Raw genomic sequence first — 25,706 nt, forward strand, 5'->3', positions numbered from 1 at the left:
TGTAGTACTAGAAGCTTGAAATTATATGGAGCCTGAATCTTCTACTTTCTTCCCATACTTTCTCATAAAAAAAAAAAAAAAGCTTAAATAGAACTTCTTGGTTTTGCTAATTTTGCAGTTTCAAGTTTATTTGCTTACTTGCTTTCAGGACAGCATAACACTAAGAATCATTAACCTTATAGGGATCATCCTCATTTTAATGATAGCAATTTATCAAAAAATAAAAAATCTTGCAGTATTTTCTCCAAACACCATGCACATGAGAGTTCTTTCTACTGCCAAGTTCTTTCTACCACAAACATTTTGTTGCCTGATCTCTTGGCCTTCATTCAAGACTTTCTCACTGTTCATCTCTAGTGATTTCATTGAAGAATTGGAGAAAGCAGTAAAATGCTGTACTCTGAGGGAACTCAGGGAGGTGAGGTTTTTAGCAAGAAAGAGCAGTTATATGTAGTCACTCCTTGTTCTACTGGAGGGAAGTAGCTTGAGCAGCAATGGAACTTACTTATGGCGCTATCTACACCTGTATCATGTGTTTTTGCAGTCTACAGCTTGAACATGTTGGAAAAATCTTTTAATAATAATATAGAGATTTTTGACTAAAGTCTCTTGATTGTTCTATTGGTAATTTCTATGCAAATCGTACATGTATGAGGTTTCTATGTGACAGTTTCATATTTAAACTCAACTCTTGGGCCATTATTCAGGCAAGCAAGCACATAATCAGGGTCACGTTGAACAAAGGATTTATAGGAGAGGAATCTGTGACTTTGGGGATGCTACCTACGGCTTTACTGATTTGATATGAATACCAGACTGAATTTGAACTGTTGCTAATTATTCGTTTTTTTTCAGACTGTGGAATGGTTCACAAAAAGCTGTCAACATAATTAGTATTAAATTGCAACAAAGAGAGTCTGAGCAGGAAGATGAAATGTTAAATGAGCTTAGAAATGGCCCTGAAAATGAGGTGATCTCACCGGTGGGGCAAACATGGGGAAGCGTGCATGCACGAGCAGGTATAGTTCTAGGCAGAAGAACGCTGCCCTTAGAGAGTTATTAATCCTCCACCTTTCACTTGCTTGACAGAACTGGCCTTCTGCAAGACTTCACATACACAACAGGAACTGAATCCAATTACAAAAAAAAATAATAATAATAAAAAAATAAAAAGCACTTGTAGAGCCCCCTTATACAAACATGACCGCGGAACTACAGCTTGTTCCGGTATCTTGACTGTTTCAGGGGTCTTGCCTCATAAAAGTCCCTGAGATTATCATTTGAAAGCATCACAAAAACCAATTTTTGTTCTTTGCCTCTCATTTTAAATGAGTAATGACCACCAGCTTATAGGTTAAAGATACCTTATTCCATTAGCAAAAATCCATAACATTAAAGAAAAAACAAATCAGAGAAACACAGCAGAGTGAGTTTGGTTTGAGAGAGGAAGAAAAGAACTAGACACAGAACTGAAGACACGTGTCAYGCTAACAGAGCTGGGGCCACTTTATACATAAGCAGTATTTCTGGAGCTACAAAACATTCACTCAAACATTCATTCATTCACCAAATTTAACAGATTGAAAAATTTTCCTATGACAGTTCAACTACATTTGAATGTCACCTTTTTACAGAACTCAAAAAAGAGATGCGAGTGAAGGTCAAATTACTGGGAAAATAATCTTAGGCTTCCCTAAACTGCAACTTTTGAGTTCAAGAAATGGAGTCATGAGTCTCTCAAGGGGGAAGAGGACAGACCTCCAATTACATTGATCAAAAATCCCTGAAAAATGTATTAGATCCACAGTCTTACTTTTCCACTCCACCTAGCTCCAGTTAATTTATCCTTTAGGTTCAGAAGCTGTGATCAAATAGAAGTAGGAACTGAGCTGAAGGATGGTCACAAAGCCTTCTGCAGAGGATGGCCCATGCTTCCTGAAAATCAGTCCCCAGAAAGTGAGAAAGCATAAGGTAACCATACAGAATAACCACATTTCCTGCATTTTCACTCTTCCTACTCTGAATATGTACCGCTAGATTGCATTTCTCTACCTGTACAATGATTTTAAGTGACATAAAGTATGATTACAGTGATAATTCTTTTAATAGGACGTTTTGCTGGGTAAGTTCAAACCATTTTGTTATTCAGTATAAGGATACCATGCCAAATAGTAAAGATAAATATTACTACCTACATGAAACTGACAYGTAGAGCTTAAGTGACTTCATCCAAGGTCTCAACAGATCTATAGATGGATTCTCCATCTCGTGCTTTAACAAACAGAACATCRTCTATACAATTAAATAACTGCATTTTCCACTAAACCTTTCCACTTTTTATTTTTCTACATTTTTATGAATTTATAAATTATTTCTATATATTTAGCATACTTTTTTTGGTATACAAAACCCTTCACTTCACTGTTCTATACTATCTACAGAACTATACCCTGTTACTTGAATGACAGCAAAGTATTAGAGTTGATCCTATTAAAACCATACTAAAATTCTTTGAGTCTGAATTTTTATTTTCCTTTTGAAGAAAATGAAAATGAACTGGTCTGCTGTGTAATTCCTGGTGCAGATTGCTGTGTCTCCAATGGACACTGAACATCAGGCCACAGCATCTGCTTCTTGACTGATTATCTGTGCCAAAACTCATTTTGCAAAATCAAGAAAATCATACTCCTTGCCATCAGAAATACAATCACTGAAGGACAACAGCGTCCTGCTGTGGTACTCTGATTGTGTCAGCAGGTCATCTACCTACCAGCACACAAAGAACAAGGAAGGCAACTGATGTGATCTGCTTGCAAGGAGGTGCAACTGTTAGAGCAAGTACCACTCTAAATGCAGTTTTATCAAGAATTATCAAGCACAACTTTTGTCAAACGTTGGTATGCTTGGAAAAGGAGGAAAACTAATGCTGCAAGTATTACTGAGAGCTGACAAACCTCTTTAATGCTAAGTTAACTAAATGTAACATATAATTTGCTTTTGAATGCCTTGGAAGGAATCTACTGCAAAAGATTCCACTTTTACACCAAAGTTTAAACAGGCAGGGATACAATTTTAGAAGCTCATTAGTCTGAAGGTGTATGATGATTTTCTGAAAAGATGATGATTTTCTGAAAAACAAAGTCAAAAGAAAAAGACATCTGGGCATGAATATTTGATCTGAAATCTCACTGTTCAGTTTCAGATAATGTTGCATCTCTACCATTTTGGATTATGGGAAGATTTTCAGGCTATTATCTACTGTATTCTTTAAAATATAGGATAACATAAGAGATTGCCTTTAGTTCAAGGAATTGGAACAGCGGCTATCTTTTTTCTGAAACACAGCTAAGAGATAAATTGCTTTCATTTGAAGACCAGTACTTAATGTAAATCATTTGCAAGGTCATTTCCCACATACACTACCGGAGATTCTGAAATGTGAGATCCAGCCCCTGGTCAACAGGTCCCAAAGGAAAACATTTTGGATAATTCTCAGGTGAACACAATTAAACTAAGTGACTACATAAGTGATAAATTTACACTATTCAGTAACAACAGAGATCGGGTTTGACTGAAGAAGATGGGACACAGAGATTGATGTCGTCCCTCAGTACCTACAAGATGAAAGGCTGAAGCAGCAAGTGGATGGCGTGCTTGCCAAACAGCACCTGCAGCAGCATTGGCTCCACGTTCTCCTACTGCAATCCTGTTCCAAATCCAGCAGTCGGCATGCAATGTTTTATAAACACCTTTAACCCCTGCAAGATGCACCATAGCCAAATCTTAAATTCTAGAAGCAGCCATTGAACTTTCTGACATGACTGATTATTAGCTGAGATACTTTCCATGCTCTGCCACGCTCTTCTCCAGAGCTGGACAGAGGGAGCAGCTTCTCCTCTCTGGGTCTCATGTCCRATATCCGTCCAATTAGAGAGGCAGCAGCAGTAGAAAACAAGCCAAAAAAAGGAAAACAAGTGTTCAGCGAACATCCTCCTCTCCCCTCCAGCAGCTTCACGCTGCAATGGGACTAGCATTTTTTGTCTCTCTTTGAGATCAAATCCTTCTGTTTAACACTTGCACAGTCAACAAGGGAAATAATCTCGTTTGACTCTCTGTTGTTTTGTTTTGTTTCAAAAACACCCTGACAGCATGAAACAGCTAATATGGAGCAAATTAAAGACAGAAAYGCACTACTGATTTAGAGAGCTTTTTGCAAGCAAAGACATGGTGCTCGAACTGGATTTTTTGATATTAATATCTGTGTTTGTGAAAATGATCATAGCTTTTGAAGAAAACAATCAGGGTATTGGTGTCTTATTCAAAAATGACACTTCCATACTGCAGAATTTTTAATTCCAAAATGACTGAGCACCAGCTATTGAATCAGACCCATTCCTGAACCTGGATTTTCATGGCTCAGGCTGCCTTAGTTAATGGGAGCGTGAGGTCACAGCTTGAACTCGCCCAGGCTTCGTCAGCTGAGCCCCCAAATTTTTCAAGATTTTTAGTCACATCTCTACTCAGGTGTTTGCTCTGTTGTGTGACAATCTGAAGCATATTACTTTGAAACTGTGTCCTTTACAGCTTTGCTGTTCTGCTATTTATGGTAAGAAATGAAGCACTCAGTCAGACATACAAGGATGAATTAAAAATGACTGTCTAGCTACTCTGCTCAAACAGCAAGATGAAAATGTTTAATATTCTACTATTAAGAACATGTCGAAAATGGATATGCATAAGCTAGTACTGCCTGGGGTCATAATCACTAAATTTTCCTCTAAATAGAAGGAACTACAAATTCTCCCCCCACACCCCCACGATAACAGCAATTAAAAATGCTATCACCTATTTGATTACAGATGTTAGCACAGATACTTTTGTGAGTTAACACAAATTATATTCTACATAAACAAAAGAGTGCTTCCCACAAAAATGCATTTGAGACATCATTGAAGTAAGATGAATCAGAAAAGGATGAGTTTCATTTACATGCAGATTCTTGTCTCTCAGAGGACCTGGCAACACAGGATCATCAAAATCTCAATATATAAGCACCAGCAACTACACACTGCCTATAAAAAGATACTTCATTAAAATCAAACAGCTGGTGGCAGCTGCCATTTTGGAATTTCTTTTGCTTAAATTAAAAGTGTTTTGTAAGAGTCTTTCACTAATTCTATCAAGTTTAACAAGGCATAGTTTCCCAATAGAGAATTTAAAATTAGAACACTTTCACTGCCATAAGATTATTCAACCGAAAACCCTCTTAGTGCCTTATAAACATTACGGAGTTTGAAGAGAGAGAAAATTATTATCCCCTTTTTATTGCAGCTCTCTCTCTGCAACGCCTGCTGTAGACTTCCCCCCTCCTTGATATGGCCTGGCATCACCACCTTGGCCCCAACTCCTGAAAAGAGTTGTGGAAAGTCTGTACAGAGACAAGAAAGGCCAAAATTACAGATAGAGGTGAGACTGTTGGGATGGGATGGTTAATAGCTCAAGGATTCAAGAGGGAAAAGCATCAGCCTGGAAAGGTATAAAATCTTAAAGGAAAAAAACAGGGAGACCAGTCAGGATGGCTTGTCTAGCCAGGGCCGGTGAGGTATTGCCCAGCCATYAGCATGGAGGTGCTGGGTGGCACCGCAGCAGCACTGAAGACCATCCCTGGGAGCCACCAAGACCACCCTTCTCTACCAGCTCAGCAAAGCCTCTCAGGGGTCTTACTGGGGTGCTGAGCGTACCAACACTTAGCTGAACAGCGCACAAAATCCTAGCTATAGCAAGTTAGCAAGTATATAATCGCTTTGCACTTCTAAGTCATGCATACCCTGCTCGCAGAGCCCTTTTTATATGGCTGAAGATTACCAAACACTCTGACCCAAAAGAAGGTCAGAGGAGCATTACAGGTAAACAAATTAAAGATGTATTTAACATCATTAGTTAATCCCTGGATTGCAAAAACAACTTTGGCAAATCTAGTTTAGAGTAATCTAAATCTAATCTTTTTATACAAAATCCTCATCTTTGAAAGAATATGTTTGTGTGTTTGGCCCAAACAACTCTCAGTTCCTAGGTTTTCAAAACCTTCTTGCTTTGTACTCCAAAGTTACATACAACTCAAAATATTTTTAATGCAACTTGTCAGATGAGACAACATGTTATGTGACTATGACTACGCTCGTATCTACAGATTTCTTCTCAAGTTTACAATTATTAAGAATACTTCCTAACATGATCACCATCTGCTTTACTATGCCATCATAACAAAATATATGCAGCTTGAAGGAACTGGTGAACAACACATCTATTGCACTCCACAAACTGGGACATAATCTTGCAGTCCTGGGATACCCACAATACTTAACTAACATAAATTTCATTTAATTTATATTAAAAAACTATTGCTTTACACTTTCAGGTGATCATCAGGGGAGACTACATCAGCATTAACTCATTATCTTCTGTCTTCCTGTTTTACCTTTAACCATTCTATCGTGTCTTCTTTGTGTACTACAACATGTTGTATTGCTTCAAAGACAGCATACACTATATATTTTACTGGTATATTCACTTTGTAAATAGTCTTTTGCAAGTCAAAGTTACTTGTAAATATTTAGTGCCTTCAAAAAAAAAGTTATTTCACAGTAATTGCCAGACATCCTTCTCTTTCTTTCTTTCTTTCTTTCTTTCTTCCTCTCTCTCAGACATATACACACACACACACACGCAGACCAGGTGATTATAACATTGCTTTTCATTCATGCCAATGCCAGTAATCCCAACTTCCTAGCAAAACAAAGCATATTTTCAGACAGTTAAAAAATTCCCTACAACTGACACCTAAGTTTATATCCAAGGCTCATCCCAATCACTTTGTATGATTACACAATGAATACATTCATTTTTGCATCCATCACCAAAGGCCTGGAAGTCAATGAGAGTCCACAGGCTTCCACAGGTTTTGCCTCAGGTCCCGAGCCATGCTCGAGCCCCATGACTGGGCTATGATTTATTCCTGTTTCTGCCATTATCCTCCTTGGGAAGCTGGTACTCCAGGAYTTAAGAAATCTTTATACCCTCATTCCACCTTTGCAGTGGTTGGGGGCTGGTCTCTCTAGCTTGGCATCAGAAGACCAGATTATGCCCTGGATCACCCGCTGGCCACACACAGTCCATYGCCGGGAGCACAGCACCCAGACACCATGTAGCCAGCCCGTTCCAGCTCAACCCGATACATGTCTGTGGCACAGTGCTGGGCACAGTCCATGAGGAGTACCCCTGACTGACTGAGTGGTGGATCTGCTGCCCCCACCGCCAGGCTGACACGAACACAGCTTCCCATCTGCGGGTGAATTAAGACTACCGAGACCCTCACCTCAGCCTTCGGCACCTCGGGCAGCATGCCTCCGAGGGGAAAAGGAGCCGATTAGCCCGGTGTCACTCCTGCCAGGGCAGTGTGCACAGTACAAGCTGGCAGCACAGTTGCCATCAGTTGAACCTGAACAGTTTGTCTTAAACTGCTGTATAATACATGCAGGCATCAAATGTTTCCATAGGGATTTAGAGCTTGCTAAAGAGTTGATAACAGAGTAGTACTGAAGTAAATGGGGTTGGGGATCCTTCGAATGAGCAGTCTTAATACAAGGCTCTTACAGCTGCATGTAAACAGGACAGTACCAGTACCATATTACCTAGGAAAGTGAAGTGACTTGTGAAAATATAACACTGTTGGCCTTGTCTGTAGTACAGATTGGTCTGGAAAGCTATTCTACCCATATACATGAAGAGTATAGGGCTTTTTCATATAGCGCCTTGCCACAGCTATTTATCTAAGTGCAGGCTTAGATCACTAGTGTGATGTCTCTGCACTGCAAATTACAAATTTGCTACAAATTACAATCTCAAGAACAGGTATAACAAGTTTAACAAAGCCTATAACAAAGATTGAACTTTTCAAGGCGAAAAACACAACCCAAACAAACACAAAAACTGAATGTACTGAAACAACAAATTGGGGGGGGAGAACATGGAAAAGGAAACCAAAGAACATGTAAAATATTTGAATAGCATCTTCTGATGTTTCCCTCCATATAAACATTAGTTTTTTTCAATTATGCAGTTCCTCCCACACAAGTTATCTGCTGTAACTGACCTTATAGACCTGATTTTTTATGGCTGAATTGTTGTAATATCTATAAAGAAATAAATAAATGTTGTAATAGCTAAGGTCACAGTTCAGTCAGCATATCTTCACTTTGTTAGCACTGAACTGACTATCACGATACAAACCCCTCACTGAGGTTCAACATCTAGATAGGAAGCAAATTAAAACAAATAGTAAAGCCTAAATCCCCCTTTCATTTTGTATTTTTCAAATATATTAAGCTACTGGAACAAAAAATTATATTCTGAGTTGATAAGAAATTGACTTCTGTGTCTGAATGATTATATTTTCCATGGACTGCTTTTAAAGTAATACTGCGAATTGTTTTGACTCCTTTTGGAGCAAACTATTCTGAAAAATTTCAGCTGGGGGAGGGGGGGGAGAGGGAGATGAACTACTGCATTTAAAAATAGAATGCAAGGGCCAGAGAATGCATCCCTGGCCCCAGTGATGAAATGATGGTAGACAGGTGTCCATAAATTGCTCTCTGAAAAAGATGTGGAGTGGGTACATAACCACCATTTTTGCTGAACAGAAGAAAGATCAGCCCCTGTACTGTTTTACAGATTCCAGATTAATGAAAAAAAAATGCATTTTGTCCTCAAAAGCAGATAAATACTACTTTTATAAGTATTTTCATTCTGTTTCAGCCTTTTGTGCTAAGCAAAAAAAAGCAGTTTTCACTTTACTCACCCTTATTGTGAGGCCTTGGAACTATGCATGAGGTTTTCTACTTCATTCTAGTCTCATACAATTGTTGTATGTATAAATCCTTTGTAAATAAAAGGGGATTTAATGTAAAAAAAATTTTTTTTCATACTCTAGATGACCTTGAAAAACAGATATAAAAAGTCGTAAGATCAGCTTTTTAAAAATGAGGGGGGTCAGGGTTTGTTTTGCCAGGGTTTTTTTGGCTTTTGCTCCCCCCCCTTTTTWAAAAAAMAAACAAACAAACAACCTTTTACACTCCCTTCCTCCAAGTTGGGTCTTTTATTTTTAGACTAGAGAAATACTGAACTATCTTGGCTTGATACATTTTTTTAAAGGGATGACTATACCCATTGACTTACTGCTCCAGTTATTGTTACTTTCCACAGCTAGATGGCTACTTCTGTAAATCCAAAAAAACCCGGAAGAATATAATGCAAAGTGCAAAAGCATTCTTGCTTTTATTCCCCAAATTCTTAATAAATCTCACTAGTAGCATTGTTCCAAAGGAAAACATGAATCCAAAAGAATGACAGTCAAACTATATGCCTTACAATAGGTGTTTCTGTGTTCTCTATTAAATCTACATAAACTGTTTTCTGTCTTCAAGCAGCTGTAGAAGAATACAGCATTTAGCTATTGCTCCTTCTGGATCTACCAAGGAAGCCAAATTTTTATTTGGATCCATCATTCTCTTTTGAATCTGGGTTACGTATATCAGACATACACTGACGTACTTGTGTGATGGACTCCCTTGCTGCCTTTATTATTTGATAAAATATCTGATGTCTGTTGGTAAATTTTCAGTCAAAAAGGATAATTTCACAAACAGTTACATCTGGTTTTATTTATGAATTGCTCTGAGGTGTAAATATTATAAAAGAATGACATAACATTTACAGTCAATCTACGTTGAGTCTGCAAAATCAGCAACTACGAGGAAACTGGAAAGCAAAGAGTCATTTGATCATTTGTAGCACAGGTTCAGACAAAGTCGAGGCAATACTAGGGCATATTTGTTCACTGTGGTGTAGGACATTGAACAGTTACCTTTACAACCACTGGAGAAACCTGCACTGCAAGTAGCAGATTTTGGTTTCAGTCAAACCAAGCAAAATTAAAGAACTGTGATAAATGGACAGTATTGTCAATAACACAAACATTATTTTATCTGTTGACAGTGATCAGAAATATTAGCTAGAAAAAGGAAAAAATGATAGGTCATTGCTTCTGAACTTTGGGGCTAAAAATAGGTTTAAAACTAAATACCTAAACTTGGCTTTCTAAAAACTGCTACTACAAATCTCCGCACTGGCATTGCAAAGACTGCTGAAGACAGTTTTCAGTGTGGGTTTTTTCATGCAGTGTAACAATTTCAGATAAGGCCCTCAAGCCAACCAAAGAAGCCAAACACATAACATGAGGAAATTAGATAGCTAGGGAAAGTTTTTTCTGCATGAATTACAACTGAGACTCTTGCTGCATCCATCTGCTTGTATCAAATGTATCCTTAGCATTTGCCTAGCAGTTGTCATCTGTGAGCTGCTTATTGAAAGCTTTGAGATGGCATCATATTTCTAAAAGTTAAGACAAATTTATTTGTAGAAAACACAAACAAACACTGAGCACTAAAGGATTTCACCTTCACACATAGAGGGTTGTCTTTTTTGTTTGTTAAATCAAGGAAAGRATAAAGAGCAAAAACTGAACGGAGGAAAAATGCTGACTAAACAAACTGCTCAATCTGCACTGACTTCATTGCCAAAAGCTAGGCAGAAGTACAAACAGAACCAAAAATGGTGCCAAAAATGTGCTCTCTGGGGAAGCAGAAAATCCAGTTCTGTTCTCAGTTCTGCTACTGTAAATCCACAATAAYTCCAGGCATGGGATATGAGCTGTTCTGGACACACCACAGTGTAGTGCAGGCAAACATGGCTCATGTTGCCCTGATACAGAGCGTACGTTAGGGCCATGTTTGCATCCAGAATGCTAGGTTCTTTTTTCTGTTGCTTAGAAAAAGTAAGAGAAAAACAACAGCAACTCCCCTCTAAACAATCTGGACAGGCATACTACTCCTCGCAGCAGAGGCAGGTCTTCTTCAGAAGAGTAAAGCAAATCTGTCAGGCTTTTAAATGACACAATACTATGCACATTGCATAAACTTTTAACTTTTTTTGAGAAACATTTCTATTTTATCTGCTAAAACTAACTAATTGCTGTGAACAGAGCTATTTCAGTAACAAGATCATTATGAGAGACCACAATAAGTAATCCATTTACAGGGCTCATGATTCATGTACAGAAGTAACACATTCACAAGCATTCTAGATCATGTGCCTCAGAGATGTTATGAACACAAACACCTATTGAGTTAGGCCTAATAAAAAATTTAGAGTTTCATTATGAAGCCCACGTATGATTGACAACAATATACTGATGCTGGCAGTTAAAAGGCTGCTATTCAAGCCTATGTAATGTAATCTTCCCCTCAAAATAGACATAAAACCCTAAATAATAAAAAAGCAAGAGTTTCTGGCACTATATACAGCAACCCTTCAGTGCTTTCCCCACCTTTTCCTCACAAGCTCTCTTGGCGAGACGACTCTGGAGCCTGAACAACCTGCCCGCGCTAGCTGCCCACTGTCATCGTCCGCACCGCAGTCTGCCCTCACCAATGACCTTAAACTGCAGTCCCAGAAAATACCCTGCTCACGAACATAAAGTGTCACGCGCTATAATTAGCTCTCTGGGAGCTAACAATGAAGCCATTAAGGTACCGAGACATGCCCTGCCTTGGTTCAGCGTACATCAAGTGACAGACCATTACAGCAGGGAAGCCTGTATTCAGCACAGCGCAGGGGAGTGAACTGCTCTGCCGAGGGCTCTGCCGAGGACCCATAGCCTGTCTCTGCACAGCTTCCTGGGGAGAGATGGATAACGATGCTCCTTCGCATCACCTTGCTCACTACAAAAAGCACTGCTTCCAAATTGCCTTCCATTCACAGGACAGCATTTTTTTTTTTTTTTAGTGAAACATCTCCTGACTTCAAATAGCCCAACAGTTTCAAAGTCAGGCTGTCATTCAGCAGCAATGGCTTCTGCTCAGAATCCGCGACTTCCCAGGAAGGATGCTACCTACTGCGACTAACCCCCATCTTCAAAAACAGTTGGAATAGGATGAGACTGTTAATTGCATTCCATAATTTTAAGATTTTAATCTGACTACTAAATCTTATCTCCATTATTTTGTGCTAAATTGGATGGCCAACAAACTGCCTTAATAACAAGCAGTAATAATAAAACCACTAATGCAAAGCTTTATGCAAAACCTCTGTATAATTCCTCTTAATGAACTTGGTGCTAGAGTGATTCTGAGAACTCTTTATACTTAAGACCATTAAGTTTCACTCATGTAAATTCCCCCTCATCAAAAAAAAAAAGCCACAAAACTGCTGACTAAGTCCTAATTTCTGCTAAATGTAGCAAAATACACTAGGGCTCCACGTATACATACTGTTAAGTGGAACTCTTTCTAAAGGTAACATTTATTTTCTGAATCATTTTGTGTATATAAAATAGTCTATTCCATCAAAAAGATTCCCTCTAGCTACAATTAAAAAAATAATCAACTTAAGCACAGATGAAAGAAATGTATTTAATTTCTGTAAACTAAACTTTAACTATGGAGCAAAACAAACCCATTAAGATCCCAGGAGACATTCTCTGAGCACTGTAACCTACACAGCACAGAATGGATTCAGCGGCCTTTTCTGTGAAAAATGGCTATTACATCTATCTACACCTATACAAAAAAGGATATTCATTTAGAGTGCTTCAGAGGGCAGAATGATAAAAGCCTTCCATTGTGCAGGGGCTTGGGGTTGCGTGTGTGTGTGTGTGTGTGTGCTGGGGGGAATGTTAAATGTATTCCTCTGTGGGGTAAGGACCTACACGTTTTCAGTGGACTAATTAGTAACAGGGAGCTAGAACCAGTATTATTCACTCAGCAGAATACTTATATATCCCCTCTAGGGAAAAGCTGAGGCAAAACATGCATAAAACTGGGTGTGCAACTAGCAAGAATGATATGAGTATCTAACTTCCAAAGCCAAAACCTATCCCTTTTAGTGTTTTTGAAATGTAAAATTAATATTGTTAAATGTTAAAGCACATGACCTTTGACTGGACTCCACTGACAGAAGGTAATTATACCAGGGACATATTAATCCAACACTCAGTTCTATATTTAACTTGCTTTTAGTTTAGTTTAGTTCTGTTTTTAAAGAGTCAGTGGTTATCCAGCTTACCATCCCAAGCCTTACAGTCACTTCAAGAACAGCAACTGCAATTTGAAATGTGCAATATCTGCCACAACTTCAGCAGAGAGTTGAAAAAGTCAGTCCTGATCGCAACCCTCAGTTCAGTGTACCTGGCTGCACAACTAAGCTTCCTCCCAAGGATCACCCTGATGCAGAAGTGCCTCAGTTCTTATTCAGTAATTTTCATTGTGAGAGACAAAAGCTTTATATGTTTATTTTGAACATGCATTGAAAAGTTAGTAATAAAATGAATTTTTAATGAAGAAGTTATTTCATAATAATAAAATATTACAAGTTATTAACCAGTGATATATAAAATAGTGGTGGCAATGGATGCTGAACTTGCTCAGAACCACTTAACAAGTGACAATTTGGGAAATTCCTGAGCAGACACATGTTGTTGAAAGAAAACTGGTGGGAACAGAAGTGAAAAATATGAGACAAAGAAGAGGTTTAGCAGAAGTTTGTTACAGCTGAAGCCTGTTCAAATTTCTATTACAAGAACATCTTATTAAAATATAACTATTATAGACTAATTTGATATCTGGAATGTTGCGCCTGCCCCAACAATGGGGAATATTTTGAAACTAAAATATGTTGCTGTTAACATGGCATTTTCAGAACATACTCAGATGATTAGCCTTGCCATAATGGAACTACATGATGGAACTACATCGACACAAGGCTTCTACTGTAACACACTATATTCCACAATTTGGGGGAYATTAACAATAAAAGAAGCAAGGTCAAGATGATCTCCATAATCAGTTTATAAGATCAGCTATTTTTCTCTGCAACAAATGGAGAAGTAAGGCAATGAATAACTTCCAAAAGTAACCTGACCATAACAGTTGGCTTGCATTTTAACTGCTGACCTAAATCAGCTAACTGTCACAAGTAACTCCTCTGAACTGTTCCCAAAATGAGCAAGACAGGAAAAGGAAGAGGAAAAACAAAATGATAACAACCAACAGTGGAAATTCCTTAAATATGTTGAAGAAGGTCTTCTAGCTTAAGTAAGTAGAAATTCAACAGTGGATCTGAGAGCTGCCCCAGGCATTAAATCTTTCACAAAGAATCAGCCTAATTGTTTCCTTCAAGTTAGCCTATTCCACACAGGGAACATTCCCAGGCAGTCCTGTCCAACCAGAAGTTACCTGCTCATTTCTTTTTCGTTAAAGGTATGCTTGAGAAACTCAATTTCCAAGTGTCAGCACTGGTAGCCATTTGTTCTGCACCTACACTGAAGTTTGGGGGTGGGGGGAGGGGGAGTTTGAAAACTAGGTGACATGAATGAAAATCTGTTTCTCAAATGCACTTTTTCTGATCTTTAGGGAAAGAAAAAAAAATAGTTACATCATTGTAACTTCTGCTTCTTCTCTTGATCTTGCCTACTCCCCAATAACATTTTTGCACTTCCATTTTTTGTAAGGGACAATAAAACTACATTTTCCATTGAAATTTTCCATGGCTATTTCATCTGCATTGCTCTCAATTAATTTAGCTCACAAACAGCATAAATGAAAGCCAATATCAACACAGAATATCAACAACTACTGTTAAAGACATTTTATGGTATCTGTCCCCTGTTTTAGCAAATATATACAAAATTTGATCAAAACATCGAAATCAAATTGCAATGCTACAGTAAACATTGTGGCACAAACTTTTCTACAAAAGTTCTTCAGGTTAAAAGGCGAAGCACTCCTGACAATCTGTGACACAGTGCAAGCCACCCAGCACTCAACACATCAAGGACCTGCAAGCTCCATTCCATTAAATATTTAGGTCCCCTGAATATAAAACCAAAGAAGCAAAACAAGAGAGAAAAACAGAAAGAAAGAACCAACCAAACAAAACAACCTTACCTTTCACAAGCTCGGACAGTCCATGCAGCAATTATCCATAATGAGATACTAAAAACCAACAGTACAGTTCCTGGACATATTGTCATTAAAGTCTTCATAACAAAACGGGTATTGAAGTTTATCTTATTCAATGCTCCAATGCTTCTAGAGGAGGCATCAGTGAAAAGTTTGCTATGCAACAGCATAACTCTGGCAATAAGATACAGTCTTAAGAACATTGGTATAGATAAAATAATATCCACATCAGCTGTTGTTGTGGATGGAGCGTAAGAAAAGGCGAGCCGGGCCGTCCATGTGAATGTATAGTTCCCAGGTATGGGATGTATAGCACACACCAGTATTTCCAAGCAGATAAAGAAAATACGCTCATAAGTCATGGCTATTCTCCAGTCATCTGCTCCATTGTCCACCATGAACAACTGAAATAATAAAATATAAAGTTAACTTTAGTACGTCATTAACAAACCTTGTTATAATTCCATTAAAAAAAAGAACATACCTTTCAGAGCTGCTAATGACCACTAAAAATAAAAGAAATATGCTGTTTCAGCAAAGGACATTACCAAGCCACCATGAAGTGAAACATAATTTTGGCCAAGCCAAAAAGAATTTTTTCACTTATTTTTGTTAAACTGCATACAAAACTGAATTTCCACATATTATTTACTAAGAATTTCTCATATTCTTGTGTAATTGTGATTTCTTATTAAGAAAAGAAAAAAACTCTCCACCAGTTAAGCCTCTTCCCTTCAAGATCAATTGGTTATTCAAAGTTCATAAAATTGAGAAAAAATTAAGAAAGTGTTTTCAGGATGGAGATTTAAATTACAAATCAAAACTACTTTTTAAGGTAAAATGTTTAGTTTTATTTAAAGCATACCCATGCTCCAGCCAGGACAAGATTACAGCTTCAGTAGAAATATCCAAGCTTTCTTCCAACCTGTAACTTCAGGTACCAATACAGATCAATGCAGGCTACAAAACCATTCCAAAAATTACCTAAAAGGGTAACTCATTGAAAATTAGTTCAACTGTAGCTCTACTGCTGGCAATACCTGAACTAACTGTTATAAAACTAGGCTGAGCATGTTTAAATGAACAGTAGTCACACCTTCAAAAAATAAAWAGCAGAAGCCTACAAACACCAGAGTAGTCCCAGACAGCCAGGTGATATCTATTACTTACTGAAAATTAAATGCACATGTAAGTAAGTCCTTGCATGATCAAGGGCTTCAGTTTACCATCCAGGAACAAAAGTAACCAAACATTTCACACTGTTTAGTAAATGTTGTTCCTGAAGGTTTACTAAATAAATAAACGAATAATATTTGTCACTAGTAGAGAGCAGGGGTATGCAAGAAGCTGCAAATAAGCTACTTGGGGGGGGGAGAAAAAAAAAGGAAAACAACCCATAATACAAAGAACACACAAATTCAGGAGCAGGAGAAGACTGACCCACTGCTACAGTTGTGGTCTGAACTTAGGTGAGGCTATTCAGTAGATAGTAGTAGATTACCCAAAATCCAAAAGCAATTCAAGGGCTGAGAAGGAGAAATAACCAAAGAATGCCCTCCTCAACATAAGAAAAGTATTTCCAGCATGCTACACACCATATAAAGGGCCAAACAATTCCTCATCTGCATTGCTCTTTGCGCCTCTTCATCTTTTGAGAGTTTATTAATAAAAGCCTGAACTCTCTGTATATGTGCTTTAGAGACAGAAAACACACTCTACATCTTCCTGCCAATACATTGTTTTTCAGAAAAATGCTCCAGTCCTTTGTTTAAGAAAGCGATGACCATAAATTAACTTTCCTGTAGTTCAACTGACCCTATAACCTAAAGGAAAGAAAGAAGTTAACCACAATATGAAACAAATCCAAACCAAAATAAATTCTTGCATTTGTGGACCTGTTTTTCACCCCTTCGTGTTTTTTCTCTACCTCAGGTATAGTTCTTACCTCCACTGCAATACTATTAAAGCCAAAGAAACACAAACAGTATTGAATTAAGAAAAAGAAACACACTCAGTGAATTCAATGTATGCAACATTAGCATATCCACTTTCTTTTACTTGCAGTCTTTCTGAAGATTTTGTATGCTAGACACAAAAATGAAACAGATAGATTGACTTGCCTAAAGGTATCTCTTTAGTTATTTGTTTATTACCAAAAAGAGTTGAGGTTGCACTTACTAAATGTACTATTTGATATAAAAGGCCAAACATTCAAAATACAATGAGGCTCAAGTGCATTTGATTCTTATGAATAGCCTGTAAATGCTGTCAGTCAGATCACGCAAATGCTCAAACAGCTATAAAGAGTTCAAGGTACTTAGAGCGCTCATGATACAGATGAAAAGTAACCAGCTTAACTGGAGAAGAGATAAGTAATATCAAATCCCTCAATTGTCGTGTGGTTTACTGAAGAAAAGAGTAAGTGAACAACACAGTTAAACATTTCAGTTCTCAGATATATTCCAAATACATGTTAAGTCAGCAGTGTTTTGCAATATCTTTTGAAGTTGCATAGTTGCTGAAAAAGCAATAATCTTTTGTCCTCTCTTTTTACCTACCATCCTCACAGATTTCAATAAGATACTACATGCAGAAAGGCAATGGAAGAAAAATGAAGCTTTAAGTACTGATTCAATTTAAAAAAATGAGAACAGAAGAATGTTGAGTTAAACTTAGACATTAAAATTTGATCTTATAATTTTCAGAGAAGAAAATGTTATTTAATCACCTTGTTTTTTTAAACTTTAGGATGTCATTACGGAATATATACTTGAGAACATATTCACTTGTCAGCAGAAGAAATCCTAATACACTGCAAAGAAAGAAGTTTCTCGGTAGCGTTAAGTGGAATGTGTTATGTTTGCAGATGCAGAAAATCCCTATCAACTTCCCTTGACCTCAGTGATGCCAATTGCTTCTAAGAAAATTAATATTTGAAAGTGATAATACCTTCAGCTGTCACATAACGAGATTTAGGAGGTGAAAACATGGAAAGTAGAAAGCATCAGAAGACCACAGATCCAGTACAAACATTTCTGTTTCCTAAGAATATTAACATTTYAAAATCATATTTATGAGGTGAATTTCCACATAAATCTGTGTCTCCAGAATCAAACAATGAAATATGTGAATACCAAACATTCTGGAACAAATACGGGCCTATAAATTAGGCTGTGAATAACAATTAAAATAGAATATACTGAGAATACATAGGAATTAGTACAGGATTTCATGTACATTTTTTATACTTGCAATTATGCAACCTAAAAAATGCAATTGTTCATTTTTAATTTTGAAAATGAAGTGATATTTGTGCGTGCCTGCTTGCTTGACTATGTACATTTACTATTCAGAAAGCAGGGAAGGAAAATGAGAGAAGGAGACAAAAAACAGCTGAAGAGGAAAATATTAAGGATACACATATACCCTCTGCTGCTGTATATACACATATATACCCTCTGTTACAATAACCATGTATTAATTTCAAGATACTACTCCCCATTTCAATGGTGAAGGATGCTAGTAATAAAGAGAGAACAAGCTTTTCCTATAGAACTGAATCCCATGGTCTACACAGGAGGCCAAACTCCATTCAAGGTCAAAGATGTTATGCCTGTTTACAGCTTTCAAATTTCTCACATTAAAGTTCAGTGTTAGACTAATAATTTACCGTTTCATGTCAGTGTTTTTCAAAGTTTCTTCTAATACAGAACTATTGTATACTTTTACTAAATCTGCACTCTACAAGACAAATTAAGTTATTTTCATTGAAATTATATAACGAATTTCCAGCATGTGGAGAAACATGTAGAAGTAAGACATGCATCAATCTTAAGCAACAAATAAACCTGATGTTTCTATTGCCCCACAGTAYAAATGTAAAAATAAATAGCATATCATAGATATTCATATAGGTGTCTGTATATTTACATAACAACACTTTGCGTTAAATTCATATAACACCAGATTAAAAAAGAGAAACAAATTCAGAGTAGATAGATTGCACACAGTGACAACTTAGATCACAGACTCCCTGAAGTTCTTTAAAACAGAAGTAGAGAAGTTAATTTTGTAAATGATTCATGTATCAAAACAAATTCATACCAGGCTATAAGAGGATGATGGTGAATGCAGAGCAAAGGAAATTGGCCAGTTTCTAAGAATGCCTTTACAATCTAGGTAGAAAAACAAATGTGAAAACAATATCTCTGCTCTGCTCTACAACTGTGAGGGTATGTTAATACAGAAATATAAAGGAAGCAATAAACAACGATAAAGTAGCATCAGCTGCACTGCTAGAGGCTTCCTTGCAGAAGGACAATCAACAGCACTCACAAAGGCAGGGTGGCAATCATTTAATTTAGAAATCCAGATTTCAAGTGGTTAAATATTGGAACTACTTTAACCTTCTAAACTAGAACTATCAAACAAGCAAGCAAAATAGAGCATCTGTGGCTGCTGATCTACAGGACTTTTTGACCAAACTTTTTTCTATAGTTTGCAGTCCCAAAAATGTCACTTATACAATCAAAAACAGCATTATAGTAGTCAGAGAGGAAGAACGCATTGCTCTTATCTCTCTACTACAGTCAAGTTATCTCCCCACCTCTTTCATTAAGTACATAAGATTGAAAACTATATGGTAGTTGGAAACAGATATCTCAAGCCTTTAACACTATTTCCCCAAAATAAGAGATGAAAAAGACCTTTTCCATTATTATCACATGGCCTGCAAGTTATTCAAAGGCCTGTTCCAGACCTCAGAGTACCTGCAGGAATTCATGAAGATTACTGGACTCCAAATCCTGAATACAATCCCACAGAGCAGAGAAGTTAGTGTGTTTAAGTCCTGAGGCATCAAACACCTTTTGCATGCAAGCACAGAAGGCAAAGAAAAACGTATTTCACAAAACTACCTGTAAGGTTGTTTAATTTGTATTTTCTAGAATGTTTCCCACATCTGGAGTTAAGACCAAACTTTCTAGTAGGTCATTAAAAATTGATCTGCAGAATCTTATGGATATACCTGTCTATGTCAATAAAACATTCTTAGTTTGCTTAAATTGGAAAGTTACATGCACATAGGTATAGATACACACACACACACACACACACACATACACAATTACTCACAGCCCTAATTATAAAAAGCCAACTTAAAAGGACACTTGTATAAGGTGATATTTAGTTTCTGCATAAAAATGATTTTTGTATAGTACTATTTACATAAATTTGATATGAGTGATATGAGCAAAATGAGTTTTTCGTGGTTATTGATATCTTGCTGTGTGTGCTATGGCTGTGTATGTCACCACACTTAAACTTCACATCAATGTGTGCTGTTGACTAAGTAAACTCAAAACACACCCCTTGAAGACAGCATTAAACCTGACCATTATCTTCAGAAAAACATATGTAACCGAGGCTTTGACCACTCAACGGTCTTTGTGTACCATATTTTCAAAAGTGCAGCATCAAAAACTGCACATTAAAGTACACCCAAGGAATACATCACAATTACTTTGACAGGGCACACACACAGAGGAACGTAACCACAACCATTTCAATAAAGAGGTATGTGTTATTCAACACACTTATCAGTTTGTCCATGTCTTTTTTAATCCCTGTCCCTCAGGTCATTGCAGGAAAAAAACTAGCCCAAATATTCTATGAGAATGAGTTTTGGTTATTTTTTTTAAACAAAGAAAAGACATTTGTGATCATGTAAACAAACAGACATATTCTGCCTACCCATATTTTCCTTCTGTTTAAGTAAGATATGGACAGTATTCTTTTTTGCTTTCTCTCTCCAAAGATATTCTAGGGCATTGCTCAGTATTTTTAAATGCTACAGGCCAGACTTTCAGCTTCATCATTCATCTCAGATGACTATGAAGTGTCTTAGCCCTTGACAGCCTACAATGGCAAGGACTTGCACTAGGCAACTGCTGAGACATATGGATTTTCCATGCATGTAGTTTTCCCCATATATTTGTGCTTCAGGGACCCAAAGAGTGTAAGACACTCCTAAAACTACAATCCTTTCTATTCAGTAATGCTTTATGCAGGAGATAGTGTCAAGAAGTGAAAACCAAGGACTCCCAGGGAAAAAAGGATGTTCTTAGATATCCAGATTTCTTCCCCAGTGCGATGGAGAAGAAGATACCCCTAAGGAAAGCATAATTATATAATGGACTAAAAAATCCTCACAAGCTTATAAATTGTAACATAGTCAAAAGAATTTGATAATGAGCTTATTATTATTAACAGAAAAGACTGGTTTTGACCAAAAAGATAATAATTAAGCCCAAAACAAAATATCTTCATATTTTCATTATTAAAAAGGTATTTCATGAGGCAATTTCCTAATTTAATTTAGTTCAGACTCTTGCTGGAACAATCACACTTGAGCCTCCTCCTATTTGTAACCATGGGAGATATCTAGTTATATGAACTTTTATGAACCTTTGAACCAAATCAGAGTTCCAGAAATAAAAGTCCACTGCTCAGGGTTACCATATTCGAGATGCTTAGTAGATACATCAGTGAGTGACTGAAGTAAACATACTAAATAAAGAGTTCTTTCAAAGTCAGTATCTGCTACAGGTATTTTTTCCTTTTAATAATATTCTTCATTTAACGGTTATTCTATTCTTAAGTAGTTTCAGACCGAGCTCTCTCCAACAGGATAAAACACAATAAGTTGTTCCTTAAATTACAACATTTGGAAAGCTTCCATCCAGAACGAACAGTTCCCAAAAGCTCTTGTGACTGGATTTGACAGTCAAAAATGTCCTGCAAGCTGATGCAGAAGGAGCATGACTTAAAGCTCTGAATAGGATATCTAGCATAAGTGCAGGAACAATAATACAGTAAGAGCAGTTTAGGTAGGACTCCTGTTCTTTTCCTTTGCACAAAGAGGCAAAAGAGGAGGAAATGGGACCAGTGACCTAAAAAAGTATTTTTTTTGTTTTATACTGTGTATTGTTCTGTTATTTAAAACATAAGGAAGAAATCAAAAAGAAAAAGAAGTGTATGTTATTACAAAACAGGTATGTTTACTAGCAAATACACTGGATGACCCAGAACAATCCAGAGTTGCTGCTCCACATGACTGATAGAGGTGGAGTGAAAAAGATACTTGGCTTTAAAACCATACTTCTGTTCCGAGGAATTTAAGGACAGAGCAGGTTACTTGCCTGTAGCAAACCTTTAGGAAACATTTCACCAGTCAAGCTGCTTAAATACAACTTGTGCAGAACCCAACTCTCATTTGCTGCCACTCCACACAACTCCCTATTTCTAGCTGGCCTGTTCTGGCTCACTCCCACCACTAAGAGAAGAGACTGTAGAAGGACATTAGCTATGCCAGCTTTACTACACCTGAAAGCAAAAGTTGCAAATAAATACTGAATTTGCACTTTCACAAATATAAACAACAAATGACTGCATTGAACAAATTTAAACTAAGAAAATAATTCCAAAACAAAATATCTCTTTAAAAACATTTGCTGGTCCTTTAGGTGATCTTCTGTAACTGGTACGCTAATCTTAGCAGTACTGGCATGGAAGCATTGGTCAGATTCCAGAGTTAGGGATGAATTTCATTTTGCACTGAAGCAGCAATTCCAAGACTTTGTGTCTGAAGAATGCATCACATCTTCCCACAAAATAACAGTACTATTTTACAGAACTGATTTTTAGAATGGATCCTGTAAGAAGCCTCATGCTCTCTGTCATATTTCTTCCCCATTTCAAGTATCTCAGACACAAAATAACTCTGATTCTACAATCTTCTTGTAGAAGCAAAAGTCACTGAGAATCATCTACATTTCAATATTTTTATGTGTTAATTTTAAATCATCATTTTACAATTTTTCATTTGGATTTGCTTTTCTTCATTCAGTACTAAAAATAATTTGTTCTACAGATCACTGCATGAAGAACTGCCATCTCCCAAAACGGCTGCCATCTGCCACTGTTCCCAATGTGAGAGAAGCCTCACTCTTTTCAGGGAAGATCAGCTTCATTACTACTGGGAAAACTGGAACCAATTAAAAAAAGGATGTATTTATTGAAGAAATTGCCAATATTTTTGCAAGGCAACAGATGAAATACAAGTTAAAGAAAGAAATACTGAATCTGAAGCTAGATAAAATGAGTTCATTCATTCATTTTGCCAAAGGAGTACCCCTGTGACTCTAGACCTAGGAACTTATTCTAAAAAAAAGATTGATACCAACACATCATATACATAAGACTCTTCCTTCCAAGTTCCTCCTTTAGTGTTTATGTATGACTTATTTGGGGAAGTTCACGTGCTTTTTTTTTTTTAATGGATTTTATTTAACTGGTAACTGGTGAATACACATCAGTACCATAGGAATTATTAGGTTCCTGCAATGTGTCTACCATCTCATAAACACACTTAAATTGGGAACTTAATTTAAGGYTATACTTAAAATAACTCCAAATACAGAAATGCAAAACGTAAGCACTTAAGCATTGTCCTAAAGCAGCACCGTTTAAATAAGGTAAATGTCTTGGGCAGCAAGAGAAGTAGAGTGGGGTTAGGTGCACCTGTATATTTAAAAATCTACATAAACACCATCATGCTTTGATGCTGACTGTATAGTGGCAGTCCTGCAAGCACTGCCTCTATAATGCATGCTGTCAGGCAACGCTGGGGAGGGAGAAGCAACAAAGCAACCATTTAGTATCTGTTATCTCCTTAAGGCCTCCAGTGGGCTTCTGGCTAATCCATACAGCAGATAAAAGCGTCCTCATACTTTTTCAAAGATTAAGTGAAAATATCTTTAGGAGAAGTAACTTTCAACATCAGGTTGAATAAACATGGGCACAAGTGATATATTTCTTTAGAGGTAAAAGAGTTTCACTTGATGACTACCAGTTATGACTGAAGCTGCTCCATCAGCACAAGTAGCTTAACTGAGCTACCTGGGTTCACTGAGGAATTCTCAGGCATAACAAAACAAAAATCCCAGCATATTCCATCAAACACCTTCCCTGGCATACACCCTTCTTGAGGCTGCCCTGTTACTATCTGAATTTTACAGCTTCGTCAAATCTGTCTGGTTTACAGGAACTCTCTCAAGTAAAAGATGCTCTGTCTACCCTCAAAGTTACTGTTTTGTGTTTTTTTTAAGTCTGCAAACCAAATAAATGAAACGAGTTTGCACTGAGTGCTGCCAACCCTACCATCTTCCATGACTTAAAGATAAAACTGCTTTTCAAAAATGCTTTAGAAAGCTTTATTTTCACAACTATGTCCAAGGGGGCAGTCCAGGTCAGCAAAAGCCTCATGTTCAGCAGTGAGCATAGGACAACACTAGCCACAACAAATCTCAAAAGTCACAGGTGAAACATAAGATTTATTAATTTTGGATGAGCTAACTGACATCTCTGATCAGAGGCTGGATATAAAGAACTGTTCATCTTTTTTTATTTTCCTTCTAAATGCCAAATGGCAGGAGAAGAGAATGGTCTGCCAGCTGCTGACCACACTGCTAAATTTCTCATCTGGCTCTGTTGCACCCTATTCTGTTGCTGGGAGGCAGACAAATGTCTATTCATACATGGCTGCAAATAAAGATGGATAATCAAACATTCTCCTATTTCACAACCAAATTTGGAATGCAGACTGGCCATGGGTAATCTTCTTTCAAAAAAATCATTTTTTTTTTAACATCTTGCCATTAGACTATCATATAAATATTTGGAAACTGAACTGGAAATACCTCTGGCCAAGCACAGATCTATACTACTGTGTAAGGATGTAACCATTTAAAGTCGTTGCATTGCATAAATCACAGCAGAATGGAAATTATTATCTTGTACCATACAGCCCAAAACTGAATGAGAACAAAAACAGGAAATTTATTGTGAATCCACTTTATCCCATGACACCATTCAGATGAGGATCATATTTTGTAGTAGAAGTCATGGAGTACCTTTTCAGATTTGGATGGACAAAAACTTCTCCTATATCAGCCCATTCCTTATGCACAGCCCAAGGACAATATTTGAGCAGCATYCTACAATCAAAGGAATAGATGCAGCCACAATCTGGCTGTAGTAGCTACACAGCCAAAACAGAATTTAGAGCTACACCAGCAAGCAGCTCTCTGGAGAAAGAAAGAATAGGTACAGAGCCTTCTTAACTTTTTCATAAATCCATGTCCAGTGAAGAATTTTTGAGTCTCCTTGAAAAGAATTTTTATTAATAACAAAGTGATGTGAGAGGGCTTGTAGGATCAAACCCCTAGCATATCATGAAGATTCTCTAAATTAAAATGCTCCAAAAATCCCACTAATTTAGACACTTYCACAAATATGCATTCTTCTCTGAAGTCATGTTTTGTCAAAACACACCTCAAATGTGCATGGCTGGTGTAAAAAAAAACCCCTAATGGTATGTAGAAATTCATTGACAATACTTTTGATGCAAACTTCATTAACAACCTAGGTGCTATCAGTGAATGACCAGTGATGGCTATTATTAATCACATTTATTATTTGTTTCAGCTGGGAAACAACTTACCATGTGGTGTCTAAGCACATATGAACATCCCAATCTTTCTCCAGTTTCCCAGACTGAAAGCAGAATTCTAT

The 25,706-nt window shown here is 37.2% G+C and overlaps 1 protein-coding gene across 2 annotated transcripts in view; it reads right to left on the minus strand.

Moving 5' to 3' along the window:
• The window catches only part of KCNN2 (potassium calcium-activated channel subfamily N member 2), a 76,756-nt gene that overhangs the window by 40,744 nt on the left and 10,306 nt on the right, over window positions 1-25,706 (minus strand). Inside the window, exons 3-4 of one of the 2 annotated variants that reach the window (XM_026059892.1) lie at window positions 15,060-15,478; window positions 7,088-7,105 (exon numbers count right to left, since the gene is read on the minus strand). In XM_026059892.1, coding sequence (XP_025915677.1) covers window positions 7,088-7,105; window positions 15,060-15,478 — 437 coding nt within the window. The remainder of the gene's footprint in view (window positions 1-7,087; window positions 7,106-15,059; window positions 15,479-25,706) is intronic. The other variant, XM_026059891.1, reaches the window with a different exon arrangement.

Source organism: Apteryx rowi, unplaced genomic scaffold (genome assembly GCF_003343035.1).
Source record: "Apteryx rowi isolate R43461 unplaced genomic scaffold, aptRow1 scaffold_161, whole genome shotgun sequence".
NCBI classification, from domain to species: Eukaryota; Metazoa; Chordata; class Aves; order Apterygiformes; family Apterygidae; genus Apteryx; species Apteryx rowi.